This window comes from Desmodus rotundus, chromosome 5 (assembly GCF_022682495.2).
Source record: "Desmodus rotundus isolate HL8 chromosome 5, HLdesRot8A.1, whole genome shotgun sequence".
Taxonomy (NCBI): domain Eukaryota; kingdom Metazoa; phylum Chordata; class Mammalia; order Chiroptera; family Phyllostomidae; genus Desmodus; species Desmodus rotundus.
Genome location: NC_071391.1, coordinates 101116410 through 101133377, shown reverse-complemented (window position 1 = coordinate 101133377; position 16968 = coordinate 101116410). Strand labels below are relative to the sequence as shown.

The 16968-nt window shown below is 39.6% G+C and overlaps 1 protein-coding gene across 5 annotated transcripts in view; it reads left to right on the top strand.

Moving 5' to 3' along the window:
• Positions 1 to 2409: 2409 nt before the first annotated feature.
• Positions 2410 to 16968, top strand: part of MGAT4A (alpha-1,3-mannosyl-glycoprotein 4-beta-N-acetylglucosaminyltransferase A) — a 162411-nt gene continuing 147852 nt past the window's right edge. For 4 of the 5 annotated variants that reach the window (XR_011651226.1, XR_011651225.1, XM_071221516.1 and 1 more), the window contains exons 1-2: positions 2410 to 2545; positions 7330 to 7623. Coding sequence is in view for 3 of the 5 variants with exons in the window: in XM_071221516.1 (XP_071077617.1) it covers positions 7530 to 7623 (94 nt within the window). In the remaining 2 variants the exon portion in view is untranslated. The other variant, XM_071221517.1, reaches the window with a different exon arrangement.

The window sequence follows — 16968 nt, the reverse complement described above, 5'->3', positions numbered from 1 at the left end:
GAAACTATTTGGACGATTCAGAAGACCACAGCTATGGGCAGCTGGTGATTGACAGCTTTGTTTACCAATTAAAGATTTGGCACCCTGTGACTTCTGGCTTTTCCCAAAGCTAAAGCCACCTTTGAAAGGGAATAGATTTCAGACTGTTGATGAGCTTCAGGCAAGTATGACAAGTATGGCAATTGGGAGAACTGTGTGAGGTCCCAATGTGCCTACTTTGAAGGGGACTGAGGCATCATTGTCCTAGGTACAATGTTTCTTATATCTTGTATCTTCTTCAATGAATGTTTCTATTTTCCATAATACATGGCTGGATACCTTCCTGACAGGTCTTGTATTTTAATATTTATCCACTCAACAAAAGTTTATCAGTTCCTGAAGGTGGGAGCAGAGAGGTGGTATGGTGGATGGTATAGAAACTCTGACATCAAACAGCTCTAGATTTGAATTCTGGTTGGATAATTTACTAGCTGCTTATATTACTACTTGTATCTGCAAAATTAAACCTCACTTTTTTCCTCTGTAAAGGAGGGATAGTAGCTACCTGTGCTGTCAGGTCTTTGGCCAATCCTGTGGATGTGGCTTGGTGGCTTCTCCAAAATCGTCAAATGGCAGGGCTTTCTTCATCTGCAAGAAGGAGTTTGCTTGTCTGTCATTAAAAGCACTGTATGACAAGGTCTAGTGTTGTCTATCCATAAGAAATATTTTAGGCAAGATATATCGAACAATGGATCAAAGGTTTATCCTGGAATGGCTCGGTCTTTATTGCTTACCTCTGCTCATGAAATCCATTGCCAGCTTGCTACTAGGAAATGTCTTTGTCATAGAATACAGGAAATCTGACTCAGGCTCTCAAAGCAGACAGAAAGGTTGTCATTCAATGTCATGGCTGTCATGCCTAAGTTATGTTTGTGGTACTGAATAGTGGATAAACCTCTTTTTGTCTGCTCCCCTAAATCGGAGGGGAATCATAGAAGAAGGGGAATCATGTATCTCTTTCTGAACCTTTAAAACAGTTTGACAGTTATGGAGAGAGAACTCACCATGGGAGAGCCGAGAAACCCATGCATATTACAGCTGATCATTAATTACTTCTATTTGAGACAAAAATAAAGGAATTTTGCTGGAAAACACCCCACATTCTGATTGATGGTTGTCTTTTAGAGTTTTGAATCTTCAAATTACTATTTTCTAAAAAGAACCTATTTATTACTTTAGGAGCTTGGCAGGAGCAAGGATGTTTTCTTGATCTCGAGCCCCTGATTTCCTGTCAATATTAACTTGCAAGGTGGTTAAAAGGATTACTGTTGTGGTTAAAATAACACATTTCTGGTGTTTGAATGAAGATCTAACACCAGCTGAGTGACTTTGGACAAACTCTCTGAGCTCCAGTTTCCTCAAGAAAAATGGGGATTAAACGTGACAACGCAATTGAAATCTTAGCATGTTGCCTGGTATATGGTAAGTATCCAAAGATGTACCCAAGGTAATTACTTTTCTAAAAAAATTCAACTTTTAAATTGAATTTATTAACGCAAGTCATAGTACATGTGAATACCAAGGAAAACAGGGCAGACCACTCAGGCTTTCTGTAAGTGATTATCTATTTGATTCTGAAGTTGATCTCAAAATATGGGAAATGGTAATAGATTATGGACATGGGGCTCAGGAGAAAGGGGCAGAACAGTGTGGTGTAGTGGAAAAGTCACAGATTTTAGCACTCAAAACGACCTGCATTTAAAGTCTAGTTACATTTCTTGTTCCTAGTTGCTTAAGCCAGGGTACTCATTATTAGGTAACAGGTTATGTTACCTAATAACCTTCTCCCTGGGTACTCATCTCCTCATCTGTAAATTGGGTATAACGTTGTCTATGGCTGGAGGTATCGCGACGATCAGAGACAGTCAGGGAGGAGCCTAGAATTGAGGGCCTCGGAAGCTCCGGTTGGACTGATTAGGGCGTGATCCGCCCCTGGGACCTGTCACCAGGAGCGCTACCCGCGTACGACGTCCAGGGAAAGGGACCCACGGTGGTGGGAAGGAGCCGGACTGGGGCAGTCCAGAGTGACCAGGCTGTGCGCCAAGGCGGAGGCCGAGGGCTCGCGAAGCCTTTTGTTGGCCGTCTAGGCTGCCTATGCACGTGCCAGGGAGGATTAAAGCTATCTGTGGCGGTGGGGCGGCGAGCTCAGGCCAAGCTCTTTCAGTCTAGGACTAGACTAGGGGAAGCCGCTACAGACCCAGCGCGACATTAGAAGAAGGGGGAGGAAAATGCAGATCTCACGAGAATTATATAGGCTGCGAGACCGCGCCCCTAAATGACAGCCGGGTGGGCCACTGACGGGAGCAGCTCGGCCGCGTGGGGGCGCCCAGTGGACGGCACGAAGCCCCGGCGGCCAATGGCTTGCAGGGTCGCGGGCGGGGCGGCTAGCGCTCCAGAAGCGGGGGCGGAGTTTCGGCGGGGAGGCGGGGCACCGGGCGGCGGCGGTAGCAGCAGCAGCAGCAGTAGCAGTAGCGGCGGAGCCAAAGCCGTATCGACTGCAGCTGTGGTAAGATAGATGAGGGTGAGGGGCACTCGCGGTGACCGCTGGAAGTCGGCGGCCTGGAGGTGGTGGCGCAAGGGCGGCTGTGCCGAGAGGCGCGGAGCTGAGAGGTGGCGCCCACTGCCGGGCTCTCAAGAGCAGGGTTGCCAGGGATCCACCTGCTGGTAACGGAGCCTTCCGCGCCGCGGGCTGCTGCGGGGCCAGTCGGGGCGCGGGCTGGGCCCCGGGGCGGGGGCCGGGTGTCTGGGTCGCTCTGTAAGCTCCCTGCCGCCGACACCGCGGCCCTTCGATGCCGCGCGCTTTCCGGTGGCCGGTCGGGTTCCTGGTGCTTTTCGGCGCTGCCCCGCGCGGCGGGGCTGCTCTACTTCGGGGCAAAGTGGAGGAGAGAGTGGGTTTGGGGGTGTGGAGGGTAAGTGAGAGTTGTCCGCGGACCGAACAGGGCTGCCCGAGGGCCCGCGCCCGGCGTTTCTACGGGGCCGCGGGCCAGGTGGGGGCGAGGCGGTCCCGGGCCCAGAGGAAGGGGGCTGCTCCTGCCTTGGTGAGGGGGCGTGCAGCCGTGGTAGCGAATTTTCCTACAAAGTGAAGACCTGGTAATAGTGTGGTGTCAAAGAGCAGCCCATTTCCCCACCACTTACGGAGGAAGCTGCACGTGGGATCCTTAGGTTGGGTCCTGATGATTCCATTGAGTGTGCCAGGTGATAGCTCGAAGGCGTGTTTTGTGAGCTGGCAGTCATACCCCTCGCGCGCCCGCTTTTATTTCTCGCAGCGTGTGTTCTCTGAAGCCCGGTCATTGCTTACAGTCCGAATTGCGAAATATGAGCAGGCACAATGTATGTGTTTGATGCTTTCCGTATATTTTACTGTTGTGCTTTTGCTGTTGGACGAATTCTCATATAAGATATGACGTTGTTTTATTTAATTTAGAACCTAAATTTAGAATCAAATACTATGCGTTTTGTGGTTTATGTTTCCTTTTCTGATTATTTTAAAAAATAGTTTACTAACAGGGTATGGCATCGGTTTCGTTACTCACACGTGTAAATCCGAAAACGCACTGGACGATGAAATTATGTAAGATGTTTTAAGTAAAAATATGACTCCTTTCATAAATGTAAAATAAGTGAATTTTAAAATAATTGCGGTGTATAAAGTTAGACAGATTACATCTTGGATTTCACGATTGCCCCTCCCTCCCTTCTTTCCTTCCTTCCTTCCTTTCTCCTTCCTTCCTTCCTTTCTCCTTCCTTCCTTCCTTCCTTCCATCTGCCTTGTGCGTAGGATGGTGATTAAAGAATTTGTCAAATGTTCAGCAGAAGTATTATGAGCAATGGAACAGAGAACAATTTCCAGAGAAATTGTCCAGAGAACAATTTAAAATAACCTGTTACCTAATAATAAATATATAGGACTGCAGCCCTTAAAAATCTGTTAATAAACATTTTTTTTTCAGTCTGAGATCTAGAGTTGAAAGTTCCATTCATTTTTGTCAGGATGGAAAAGATGACTAGTAATTTTAGCCACTACCTTTTTTGTTAAAGATTCAAAAGTGTAAAGTGATAGACTGAGAATAAAATTTTTGTGAACAGGGATACTTTAAAATATGGGTCACTTTGTCTCTTATTTGAGTTAGGCAGTCAATCCAGAGGGCTTTTGGTTGTCCAGCCTAGCAATTGCCTCTCCTGGTTTAAGAGCCCAGAGATCAATAAAATAATTAAAAAAAAATACCAGAGATCATTAGTTTTGCTCTTGTCCTGAGCCTTCACTTCACTGAAGTTAAACTTCATTAGTTTGGAAACCTTGATTTAAAATGCATGACTGCATTCTTCCTGAGTAAAATGCTGTTTTAGTTCTCTTGCAGAATTTTAGGTCTTATTTGTTAGTAGAATTCATTATAAGTGCAATATCTTTAAACCAGGGCTTAATAAATTCCTCTGTTTAATATTTATTATGTTTTTCAATAGTATATCTGTAGTTTACTTTGCTTTTAGAATTCATTCACTTTTAATTGTCTCTGCCCATTTGTACTGAATTTTATCATATGGGCTTTATTTATATTTGATAAAACTGTATTTTAAAATATCCTTAATTTTATGATTTCCTGTTTCTCTACTTCCCCATGATTATTAATTGAATGTTTACTCTAACCCATATACTTTTAGATCTTTTACTAGGACAAAATCCTTCCTGAAGGTAGGGTTAAGTATATAGCAACAGAAAGTTATACAACTTTTTATGTTGGTTTGGCCAAAAAGTCCATTTAGTTTTTTCTGTAAAATAAAAGACACATTTTTCATTTTCACCGGTAACTTTGTTGGTTTGGATATTTTGAGTATGTCAGTATCTCCTGCTATTGGCTTCTAGTGGGTAGAGACCACGGGTACTGCTAGATACTTTCCAACGCATAAGACAGACCACAGCAAGGAATTATTGGGGCAAAGTGTCAGTACCAAGAAACTTTGCAAACCACTTTTGACACGTTTGATCAGTCACAGCACCTTCTCCATACACTGTATGTCTTTTTTTTGCATTCCAGTTGTGTTTTTACCTTTCTTGAAATAATATAACATAGTACGCCGAAAATGTACTTTTATCTTTGCTATTAAAATGACCTCACAAAAATTCACCAGTTTTGATAAGTTTTTCTTAAATGCACACTGACACGACAGCTGTCACAATACAGTCTAACAAAATTGTTTCAAATTGAGTTGAAGACAACTAAGTGGTACTAGAGTCATTGCATGGAAAAAAATGTAATGGACTTTTTGGCCACCCCATATAATGTCATACCAGGATTAAAATCCCAAGGTACATAGTTCACTGTTATCACTTCTTTTTTTATAATCAGAACCCACTATTGGGTGCTTAGTTATATAAGATTATTAGGCATTTTATGGAATTGAAATTATAGAATTTCACCATGAAGATTTTAAATTGTGAACATGGGCATATTTGATGTTAACTTGTGTTAACTATAGAAGACGAATAACTTAGGGTTTAGAAAACAGTGATAACTTGTAAGTGAGAATATCTTTTGAGTTCGTTGTTTTTAGATAATAAGAGTAACCAAGGAAGTGGCGTGGGGGAGTTCAGTGCTTCTAGAACATTATACCACAGTTAGAGCTGCTGGCCAAGGAGGATTAACAGGCATGCCTTAGGGGCTGGTGCACGCACATATTATAGGGAGGGGTCTTAGCCAAAGGCTACAGGAGGAGAAATTTGTTCAAGGTTATAAGTTTAAACTTAGAGATTTCTTATGAATTTTGCAGCTTATTTTGTAATAGTTCCATGTTTGTTATGGAGTATAAACATTTTTAAAATTCACACTTAAACTGTTGGCTAAACTTAACACCTTGTGGACATTATATAACCTGAGACTTGGGAGTATCCCTGGCACCGCTGTCCCCGCCTGGGTGCCCGTGGATGAGTTTGAGAGGCAAAAGGTCTGGTAGGTAAGAATTTAGACTTAGGAGTCATACAAATTAAGATTCTCTTTGAGTTCATTTTTATTGTGTATAAAATAGGGTTAATAATGCCTGCTGCATAGGATTTTGTGAGGATTTAAAACTTATACAACAGTGTGGTAGTTGCTGGGGGGAGGTGGGTGTGAACGGACTAAATGGTAGTGGGAAAAAATGCAATAAAGATTAAATTTAAAAATATGTAATGGACCCAGCACATAGGAGACACTCAATGAGTTGCAGTGTCTGTATTACTAATACTGTGCTCTAGTGATCTTTCTGCGCTGGTAGAGATTTCTAGTAATGTTCAGTTTTACAAAGTAGCTGAGATGGTAGTTTCAGAATTGCCTATGAGTGGCTGCTTTAATCAGCCATATTCTTCTACTGAGGGAATATTCCCTTGGGCTTGGTAGGCCTTTTTGGAGATACATTAACTCACCCCACTAGAGTGTAATTTAGTACATTGTGAAGTGCATCTTGGGGTCTCCTTGAGGCCGCCGGTAATCATTGCTCATCTCAGAGTGCTTGACATGCTCCCAGGGAATGAGACCAGTTATGCATAAAGTGGACTGAGCAAGTGACTGGCTATAGTTTTTTTTGTTTGGTTTTATTTTTAATACAGTTAACATTTATTGAGAACCTATTATGTGCTAGGCAACTGTGCTCAAATACTTCTGAAGACTGTATTTCATTCCACTTTTTTCAGTAGTTTTATTAGATGGGGGTGATAAAGTGATGGATCCTCAGTCATACAGTATTCTGGTTGGATAACTGCATTTTTAAAATGCCTAAACCTTCCCAATTTGAGGGCAGGCATTAAATTTGCCTAAAGAGCGATGCCTAAAGTGACATACCTTATCATGTAAGTAATGATGGAGCCAGATGCAGGACCCAGGTTTTTTGACCCTTGTGTGTTGTAGTCAGTCAGGTTTCTTACATTTTTAAAAAACTTAACTGTTATTGTGCTATAGGAAAACTGGGGAGAGTGAAGATTATGTTACTCAGGAACCATTGTGTGAGTTCTCAGCTTGGAATCTGGCTTATTATATGTTTAATGAGCCCCACAACTTCCCTCCTTACACACATGACCATAACTTTCTTTTCACAGATGAACAAACAAGGAGGGAATATATGTAGTTTGATGCTTTTTTCCCCTGAGGAGAAGAACCCTATAATCCTAGTATATTAAATGAGTGATTTAGAGGTGGGACTAATCTTCATAGACACATTTTGGCCCTGCCAAAAGTCTGCTTGTAACGGTGACTAATAAATGAAGAAACCAATATTTTGCATTACTGAACAAGTTTTTCTTTCTGTTTTCCTCTTGGATAGGAAGAAAGCCTGAGAAATCAACCCATGAAGACTGTGAAGACAAGTCTGAATAGCAGTTGTGACTGCTGATGCTGTCAGACATACTCTGTAGAGCATCTGCAATGAACCTCTCTTACTGACTGTTTTCATTGGCCCAGAGCCAGGAGTACTGGATTCACTTGACTTTGTTAACGTATGAACAAGTGTGATGGTGAAATGAGATGAGGCTCCGAAATGGAACTGTAGCCACCGTTTTAGCATTTATCACTTCATTCCTTACTTTATCTTGGTATACTACATGGCAAAATGGGAAAGGTAAGGAAATATCTCTCAAAATCTGTATGAAATATACTAGGCTTTGTGCTTTGTTAATGGTACATAAATGCTTAGGTTAAATACCCCAACAGTCTGCATCTTGTATGATACCTGCTGGGGGCCTAGCAGTTTCTTTCTGACATAAAAATGAAGCAATATTCTTGGACAGAGGACACAGAATTTTTAATTTGAATGGGGTTAGTTTTGTTTTTGGTATCTTATAATTGCATTTGGAGAAACAGATACTGAACAGTGGGTTATGTTGTGTATGACAGGAAAGTTGCATAATCAAGATTCTTTGCACTTTATTTTTATTATTAAACATCATAAATGTTTAATAAGCATCCTTTACTGGATGTTGTACAAAATGCCTAAAAGGATCTAATCGGCAACTTCATGAAATTTACATGGTGATTATACTAATGATTTGGTGCTGTGTGGTTAATGATTTAAGCTGTAGGTGCTGACAGATTGCTCTTTAGGAAAAAGTATTTGTGAAGTTGATGAGAAATTGTGATTAGAAAACTTAAAAACTTAAAAAAAATAATTATGTTAGACTGTTGAGTTGTGTTTTTAAGGAAGGTTATCTGTTTAGTGATTGGAACTATATTCAGGGATAAGGCCTTTTTTGGGGCTGTTTTTGAAGAGAAACTATTTGAAGTAGACTCCTATCCATACTTTTTACCTGTGTCCTTTCCTTATAATAATCTAAGGAATGTTGATGGCAGGAAAGATGGAGGTTTTGAGATGAGGGCATATTTGTTTTGTTAGAGTCCAGTTAGAGTAGTCATCATAGCCTGGTTATTTGATGATGCTATTGCTGACATTATTTTATTGATTTGTATAAAGATAACTGAAAAGATGGTTTCATGACAATTTTTCTCTGATGTGTTTATATAGATATGCATATTTACATATTGATATATCTGTGAATATATGTATAAAATAAATAAGCTGATATAAGTGAAAAACATAGGCTCTGTGCTTTGAGCAAGTATGTATTCTTTTTCTTTTTCTACCCCCTGCCCCCGCCCCCCGTGAGCTGGGTTCTGATTTTGGGAGGAACTCTTTGTAGAAAAATGAATGAAAAACTTGTTGGAGACCTTTCTTCTTTGTGGACAGATTATGCATTTTAGGCTTTATTTTTTAATTGTACTAAAGAAAAAAGATCTATGCAGGGAGAACTTTGATTAGTTAATTTAATCAATCTGTTGACTGTCCCTGATATGAACAAAACAAATGACTGGCCTTAAAAGTCTACTTATGAAGTAAGGGAATTAACCATAAGAAGGGTATTTGGATTTCTTTTTTTCAAGTCAGGAAACTTACCTGTTCAGAGAGTTTTAATAATGGAGAAACTTGACTCTTCTCACTGTATTTAAGGGATTAAAAGTTTTGGATTATCTATTCCATTTATCTTGTTTCTTATGTAAAGGTATTATAAGCTTTTTTTTTGTATTAAGCTGTCTTTAGAATCAAAATTAATTTTAAAAATATAAGATTCTTTCACCATGTCATTTAGATACACATAAAGAAATCTGTTCTCTTTGATTATCACTCCTTGAATAGCTCTGTAATACTTCCATGCATACTCTTCTGTTCTGTTTTTCTTAGTGTTTTGTCCATACTCTTTCAGATATCAACAGAGACCTGTTATAGTTCTGTAAAATCCCCTGTGTTGTAATGCCATATCGTTTATGTAACCACTCTAACTGCTGAGCATTTGCATTCTTTCTAGATTGTTCTGGCAGTCCAACCACTCGGAGTTTTCCGAGCGGACCTGATTGCAGATATTCGAGTATACCCATTAACCGCGTGCTGTGATTTTTATATTGAAAGCATGGTTTCCACAATCTTGACATTGCTGGATTAATAGTTTTTATTTTTTATTTATCCCTTTAATGTATCTACCCTGTGCCTAGCACTGTATTATATGCTATGAATATGAGAAGGAGTAAGAAACTTCACACCTTTGAGAAGCTAAGGGACCGGTAGGGGAAGATGCTTGTGAACAAGTTTGATGCTATCAGTTTGGAGATAGAAGCAATAACAGTGCTGGGTTTGTATTGTTATATGCACATTGCATGTTGTGTAATCTCTCATTTAATCCTCATAACAACCCTGGGAGGCATAATTACCTCCTTTCTATAGGTGAGAAACCAACACAATGGTTAAGAAATTTGTCAAGGTCATACATTAAGTGGTAGAGTGAAGTTTGAACTCAGGGCTCCTGATTCCAGACATGATGCTCTTTGCTATTGCTCTGTTGACCAGAAGAGCAGAGACAGAAGCTACTGATTTTTGTGACACTTCACAGAGGACGAGTAAATGTGAAGGCTGTTCTGGGAGAGTAGGGAACAGTGGGCATGTGAGGTAGAGGGAGCTGCTTGTGCATCCATGGAGTTCTAAAAGGCTGTAGAGTATATATTTGTGCTTTGGATTTGTGGAATGCTCATTGTGATTGGCTCATAGCATTCCTAGACTGTCTCAAGTTTTAACTGGTAATCACAGTGCAGTTTCTAGGAGTATATCTAGTTTGTCATAGGTCTTCATTTCCCACTTGGAAGAATACACAAGCACCATGGGATTGGTATAAATTGGGGAGGATGTTAGGAACCCATCCAGGGGAGCTGGAATTTGGACCAGGTTACCAGTTCCAGAGTACATAGAATTCCCATATAAAAATGACTGGAATTCCAAGTATGTGGCATGGACATGTTGGGAAAGTTGAAGGCAGGTGTTATGAAGTAGGGCAGGAGTAATTACATGTCTTACTTGGTGGGAGATAGGGCCCCTAATGAACCTCCTACTTTGGTCAGGAACAATCCAGAAACTCGGCAAGACAGCAAGCAGTTGTAGATCCGTGTCCATGGGACATTTAACATTCATGTACATGTTTCTGTGTGGACGTATGCTTTCAATTTTCTTGGGTATGTTTACCTAGAAGTGGAATTGTTGGGTCATATTGTAACTTATGTTTAATAATTTGATGAGCTGCCGGACTGGTTTCCAAAGCAACTGGATCATTATGCATTTCCTTCAGCACAGTAGTAGAGTTTTTATTTCTTTACATTGTTGGCAACACTTGGTATCTGGCTTTTTGATTCTACTATCCTAGTGGTTGTGAAGTAGTATTTCATAGTGGTTTTGATTTACCTGATGACTAATAATGTCTAACATCTTTTTATGTACTTATTAGCCATTTGTATAACTTTCTTGGAAAAATGTCCACTCACATCCTGTGTCTGTTTTCAAAAATGGGCTGCCTTTATAAAAAAATGTATATTTCATTGGTTATACTATTACAGTTGTCCCAATTTTTCCTTTTTTGTCCCCCTCCACCCAGTACCCCCCATTTCCTCTGGCAGTCCCCCCAACCCCTTAGTTCATGCCCACAGGTCAGGCATGTAAGTTCTTTGGCTACTACATTTCCTATACTGTTCTTAACATCCTGCATCTATTCTGTACCTGCCAATTTGCACTTCTTAATCTCTGCACCTTTTCCCTCATTCTCCCCTTCCCAACTGATTACCTTCCAAATCATCTCCACGTCTATGATCCTGTTCCTGTTCTGCTTGTTTGCTTAGTTTGTTTTTTAGATTCAATTGTTGATAGTTGTGAGTTTATTGCCATTTTAATGTTCATAGTTTTGATCCTCTTCTTTTTCTTAAGTTCCTTTAATATTTCATATAAAAATGGCTTAGCGTTGATGAACTCCTTTAGCTTTACCTTGTCTGGGAAGCACTTTATCTGTTCTTCCATTCTAAATGAAAAGCTTTGCTGGATAGAGTAATCTAGGTTGTAGGTTCTTGGTTTTCATCACTTTGAATACTCCTTGCCAGTCCCTTCTAGCCTGCAAAGTTTCTTTTGAGAAATCAGCTGATAGTCTTAATGGGAGCTCCTTTGTAGGTAACTACCTGCTTTTCTCTTGCTGCTTTTATTCTCCCTTTATCTTTAATGTTTGACATTTTAATTCTGATGTGTCTTGTTTTGGTCCCCCTTGTGTCCATCTTGTTTGGGATTCACTGAGCTTCCTGGACTTGTATGCCTATTTCCTTCACCAAATTAGGGAAGTTTTCTTTCATTATTTTTTTAAATAGATTTCCAGTTTCTTATTCTTTCTCTTCTCCTTCTCCTAGTGATGCAAATGTTGCAGTGCTTCAAATTGTCCTAGTGGCTGCTTACACTACCCTTGTTTTTTTCTTTTTTCTTGATTTTTTTTTCTTCTTCTTGTTCTGATTGCTTGTTTTTTGCTTCCTTTTGTTCCAAATCATTGATTTGATTCCTGGCTTCATCCACTCTACTGTTGTTTCCCTATAAATTGTTCTTTATTTCAGTTAGTGTATCCTTCATTTCTGACTGGATCTTCTTTATGCTTTTGAGGTCCTGACTAAGTTCCTTGAACATTCTTATAACCAGTGTTTTGAACTCTGTATCTGATAGACTGCATCTCCATTTTGTTTAGTTCTTTTTCTGGAGTTTTGTTCTGTTCTTTCCCATATTTCCTTGTCTCTCATTTTGGCAGCCTCTCTGTGTTTGTTTCTATGCATTAGCTAGCTGCTTTGACTCCCTGTCTTAGTAGCATGGCCTATTGTAGAAAAGCTCACTGGTAAGTTGAGCTTTTGGTAACTACCAGGGTGAGGCATCTATGTGAACAAGGTTGATGGAGTCTCCATATGGTGTTGCTGCTCTGTGGCTCTGTGTGGGCGAGGGCTCAGAATGGTGCAGTGTTGCTGCCTGGCCTCTGGAGTTTTGTCTGGGAGGAAGCTATCCCCTGGCACTCACCCTGATGCCTGACAGTTCAGTTTCTCCACATATACCACTGGTGTCCTTCCAGCTGCTGCCTGGTGCTGAAGCCCAGAGTGAGTGTGTCTGTGTAAGTCCTAAGTCCATTGTGGGCCTTTTAAGAGTTGACTCCTAAGAATCCCGCAGTTTGTTCTGCTGCCCCAATCCCCACTGGTTTTTACAGCCAGAGTTATGGGGACTTATCTTGCTGGTACTGGAACCCTGCGCTGGGTGGTCTAGTGTGGGGCTGGGATCCCTCTCTCCTGAGGTATTCCTCCCGATTTTTATTCACTACATGTGGGTGTAAGACTGCCTGTTCCACATCTCTGCCTCTCTGTCCCTCCTACCTGTCTGGATTGATGTGCTTCTTTAAGCTTCTTTAATCTGCTTCTTTAATTCCTTGGTTGTTGGATTTCCATACAGCTCAATTTTATGACAATTCTGGTTGATAATTGGTTTGTATTCTGGTTGTAAGTTTTGCTGTGGTGGTGTGAGGCGAGCCACGTTTACCTACAACTCCATCTTGACCAGAAGTCAGGTTGCCTTTTTATTTACTTGTAAGAGTTCTCTATATATTCTAGATAAAAATTCCTTATCAGATGTATGATTTGCAAATATATTCTTCCCTTCTGTAGGTTTCTTTTCACTTTCTCGATGGCGTACTGTGAAGCACCAAATATATAGTTTTGATGAATTTCATTCTATTTTTTTATTTTTGCTTGTGCTATTGGTGTCATATCTAAGAATTCTTTGCCATATATAAGATCATGAAGAATCTCCTATGCTTCTTCTAAGGTTTTTATACTTTTTGCTCTTATGTTTAGTTCTGTGATCCATTTTAAGTTAATTTTTGTATGTGGTGGACCTCAAGGTCCAGCTTCATTCTTTTGTATGTGGCTCTCCAGTTGTCCTAGTTGTCCTAGCACTATTTGTTAAAAAGACTATGTTTCCCCCATTGAATAGTGTTGGCACTGATTACAGGAACTACTAGAAAGGACACATGGACAAAATCAAGGGGGAGGGTGGAGGTGGGGGAGGGAGGTACGTTCGGCTAGGGTGGGGGGTGGAGGGATGGGGAGAAAAGGCAGACAACTATAATTGAATAACAATAACAATTAAAAAAAAAGAAAATCAGGTGATCATAGATTATAGATTTATTTTTGGACTTACAGTTCTGTTCTGTTGACCTTCCCTGTGCTAGATTCTCACTGTCTTTTTATTATTGAGGTAAAATTAGTGTATAACATTTTACAGGGTTCTGGTACAAAAAAACCCTCTTTTATTACAAAATCTTTTATTATAAAAATCATAAGCATGTAATTCCACAACATAATATCACACTCAAGCATACAATATGACATTTTAAGTGAAATGTTCAAATTAAAAATATGAATTATTACACCCATATTATTACCCTACCAGCCACACTCAAGCACGTGTTACTTCTGCTGAACCCTGTATAAGTTTTAGGTGTATAACATTATAATTTGATATTTGTGTACACTATAAAGTGATTACCACAATATATCTAGTTACTCTCCATCACCATACAATCGACTCCCTCCACCAATTTTGCTCACCGCATCCCTCTTCCCCTCAATGGTAATAATTACCATTCTGTTCTCTGTATCTATGAGTTTGTTTTTGTTTTGTTTGTTAGATTCCACATATAGGTGAAGTCATATGGTATTTGTCTTCCTGTCTCACTTATTTCACTTAGCATAATACCCTTAAGGTTCATTCATGTTGTTACAAATGTCAAGATTTCCTTCTTTTGTATAGTTGTGTAGTATTCCATGTATATATACCTCATCTCCTTTATCCATTCATCCGTTGATGGGCACTTAGGTTGTTTTCATGTCTTGACTATTGTAAAAACTGCTGCAGTGAACATTGGGGTGCATACAGTAGACCCCTTCTATGGGGGACGTGTCCCAAGACCTCCAGTGGAGGCCAGAGACTGTGAATTGTAACCAAACCCTATATATATAATGTTTTTTTAACATGTATACCTATGATAAACTTTAATTTATAAATTAGGTATATTAGGAAATTAACAATAATAAATTAGAACAATTGTAACAGTGTATTACAACAAAAGTTATGTGAATGTGGTCTGTCTTAAAATATCTTATGTACTATATTCACCTTTCTTTTTCTTGTGATGATGTAAGATGACAAAATTCCTAGGTGATGAAATGAAGTGAGGTGAATGACATAGGCATTGTGACGTAGCATTAGGCTACTTTGGACTTTCTGATGATATATTAGTAAATAAATGGCTGGGTGTCCTTTGTTTCAGTGGGTCCTTTGCTGAAGTCTTTGTATAGACTCAATGCTTTCTGGTGCAGCACTTTGCTGTCATTCAGAACACATTTTCTGTTCATATCTTCCACCCACAAATTTAATGTCTTTTCTACCTTAACGAAGCAGTTATCACACACTGTGGTCATAACTTTTGCAGTTTGAGGTGTGACAGCAAAACTAGCATGAATTTCTTTTTCCTTCTTTACAATTTCACCGATGGAAAATTCTTTTTTACTGTAGCTCTTAGCAATCTTTTAACATAAAGGAAGCACTTTAGGATTCTCTTTGGCATATCTGAATTGCCAGTGTTATTACTCATGCACTTTGGGGTCGTTATTAAATAAAATAAGGGTCACTTGAACACAAGCACTGTTGTGACCCTACAACAGTCCATCAGATAACTAAGCAAGCTTCTACATGACTAATGGACAGGTAGCACATACAGCATGAAGATGCTGGCAAAGTGATGATTTATGTTTTAGGCAGAACACCGCAGGACAGTGATTAAGTTTCATTATGCTACCCAGAATAGCACACAATTTAAACTTCTGAATTTTTTTATTTTTATTTCTGGTCTTTCACCTCATTGGTTAAATGTAATTCTAGGTATTTATTCTTTTTTGTTGCAGTTGTTAATGGGATTGTCTTACTAATTTCTCTTCTTGATAGTCCATTATTAGTGTATAAAAATGCCTGATATTTCTGTATATTGATTAAAAAATTTTTTTATTATTGTTCAATTATAGTTGTCCTCATTTTCCCCAGATTACTCTCCCCTGCCCTACCTACCCCCCACCTTCTACTTTCAATCCTCCCCCCTGCCCTTTTGTTTTTTGTCCATGGGTTCTTTACATACATGTCCCTTTCTGACCCTTCCCCTTCTTTGCTCTGCAATCTGCTTCTCCCCTCCCTTGTATCCTGCAACTTTTCTGAATACATTTATTTTAACAGTTTTTTTGGTGGAATCTTTAGGGTTTTCTGTATATAGGATCATGCCATCTGTAAATAATGACAGTTTTACTTTTTTTTTTTGGTTTGGATGCTTTTTATTTCTTCTCTTGCTGTACTAATTGTTGTACTAGGACTTCTAATACTATGTTGAATAAAAGTGGTAAGAGTGAGCATCTTTGTCTTATTCCAGATCTTAGAGGAAAAGCTGTGACCTTTTCACCATTGTGATGATAGCTGTGGGTTTGCCATATGAGGTCTGTCCGGAGAAGTTTAGCCATTGTTAATATAATGAGAACAGTTTGTGTGACATCAATATAACCTGGCAGCCAAGGAGAGAGGACTGGAATGTGCATGTGTGAACAATGACAACTTCACTGTACTAGTCAGTGGGGGCAGCAGATTCTGTTGAGTGACCATGTGTACTCTGTGGCCATTGCATTCAAAATAACTCAGAGAGTAGAGCAACAAGTCTAAATCGAATTTTGCATTAAGCTTGAACATTCCTTCATGGAAACTACTTGGATGATTCAGAAGGCTGCAGCTATGGGCGGCTGGTGACTGGCAGATTCATTATGACAGTGCACCTGCTCATGCATCACGTCTGGTGCAGGGTTTTTTGGTGTTACATCAAATCGCCCCAGTGACTCGGCACCCGCTACAGCCCAGATTTGGTGCCCTGTGACTTCTGGCTTTTCCCAACACTAAAATCACCTTTTAAATGTAAGAGATTTCAGACCATTGATGAGATTCAGGAAAATACAATGGGGCAGCTGATGGCAATTGGGAGAACTGTGTGAGGTCCCAAGGTGCCTCCTTTGAAGGGGACTGAAATGAGTGACATTGCTCTATGTACAATGTTTTTTATATCTTGTATCTTCTTCAGTAAATGTTTATTTGCATATTACATGGCTGGATACCTTCTGGATAGACCTTGCATATGGCCTTTATTATGATGAGGTATGTTCCTATATACCCGCTTTGATGAGGGTTTTTATCATAAATGAATGTTGAATTTTGTCAGATGCTTTTCCTGCATTTATTGAAATCATCAGGTGATTTTTTTATCCTTCATTTTGTTTATGTGGTGTATCACATTGATTTGCAAATGTTGAATAATCTTTATATCTCTGGGATAAATCCCACTTGATCATGGTGTGTGATCCTTTTAATGTATAGTTGAATTAGGTTTGCTAATATTTTTTGAGGATTTTGCATCTATATTCGTCAGAGATATTGACCTGTAATTTTTTTTGGGGGGGGGGTATTATCTTTTTTTCTAGTTTTGGCATCAGGGTAATGCTG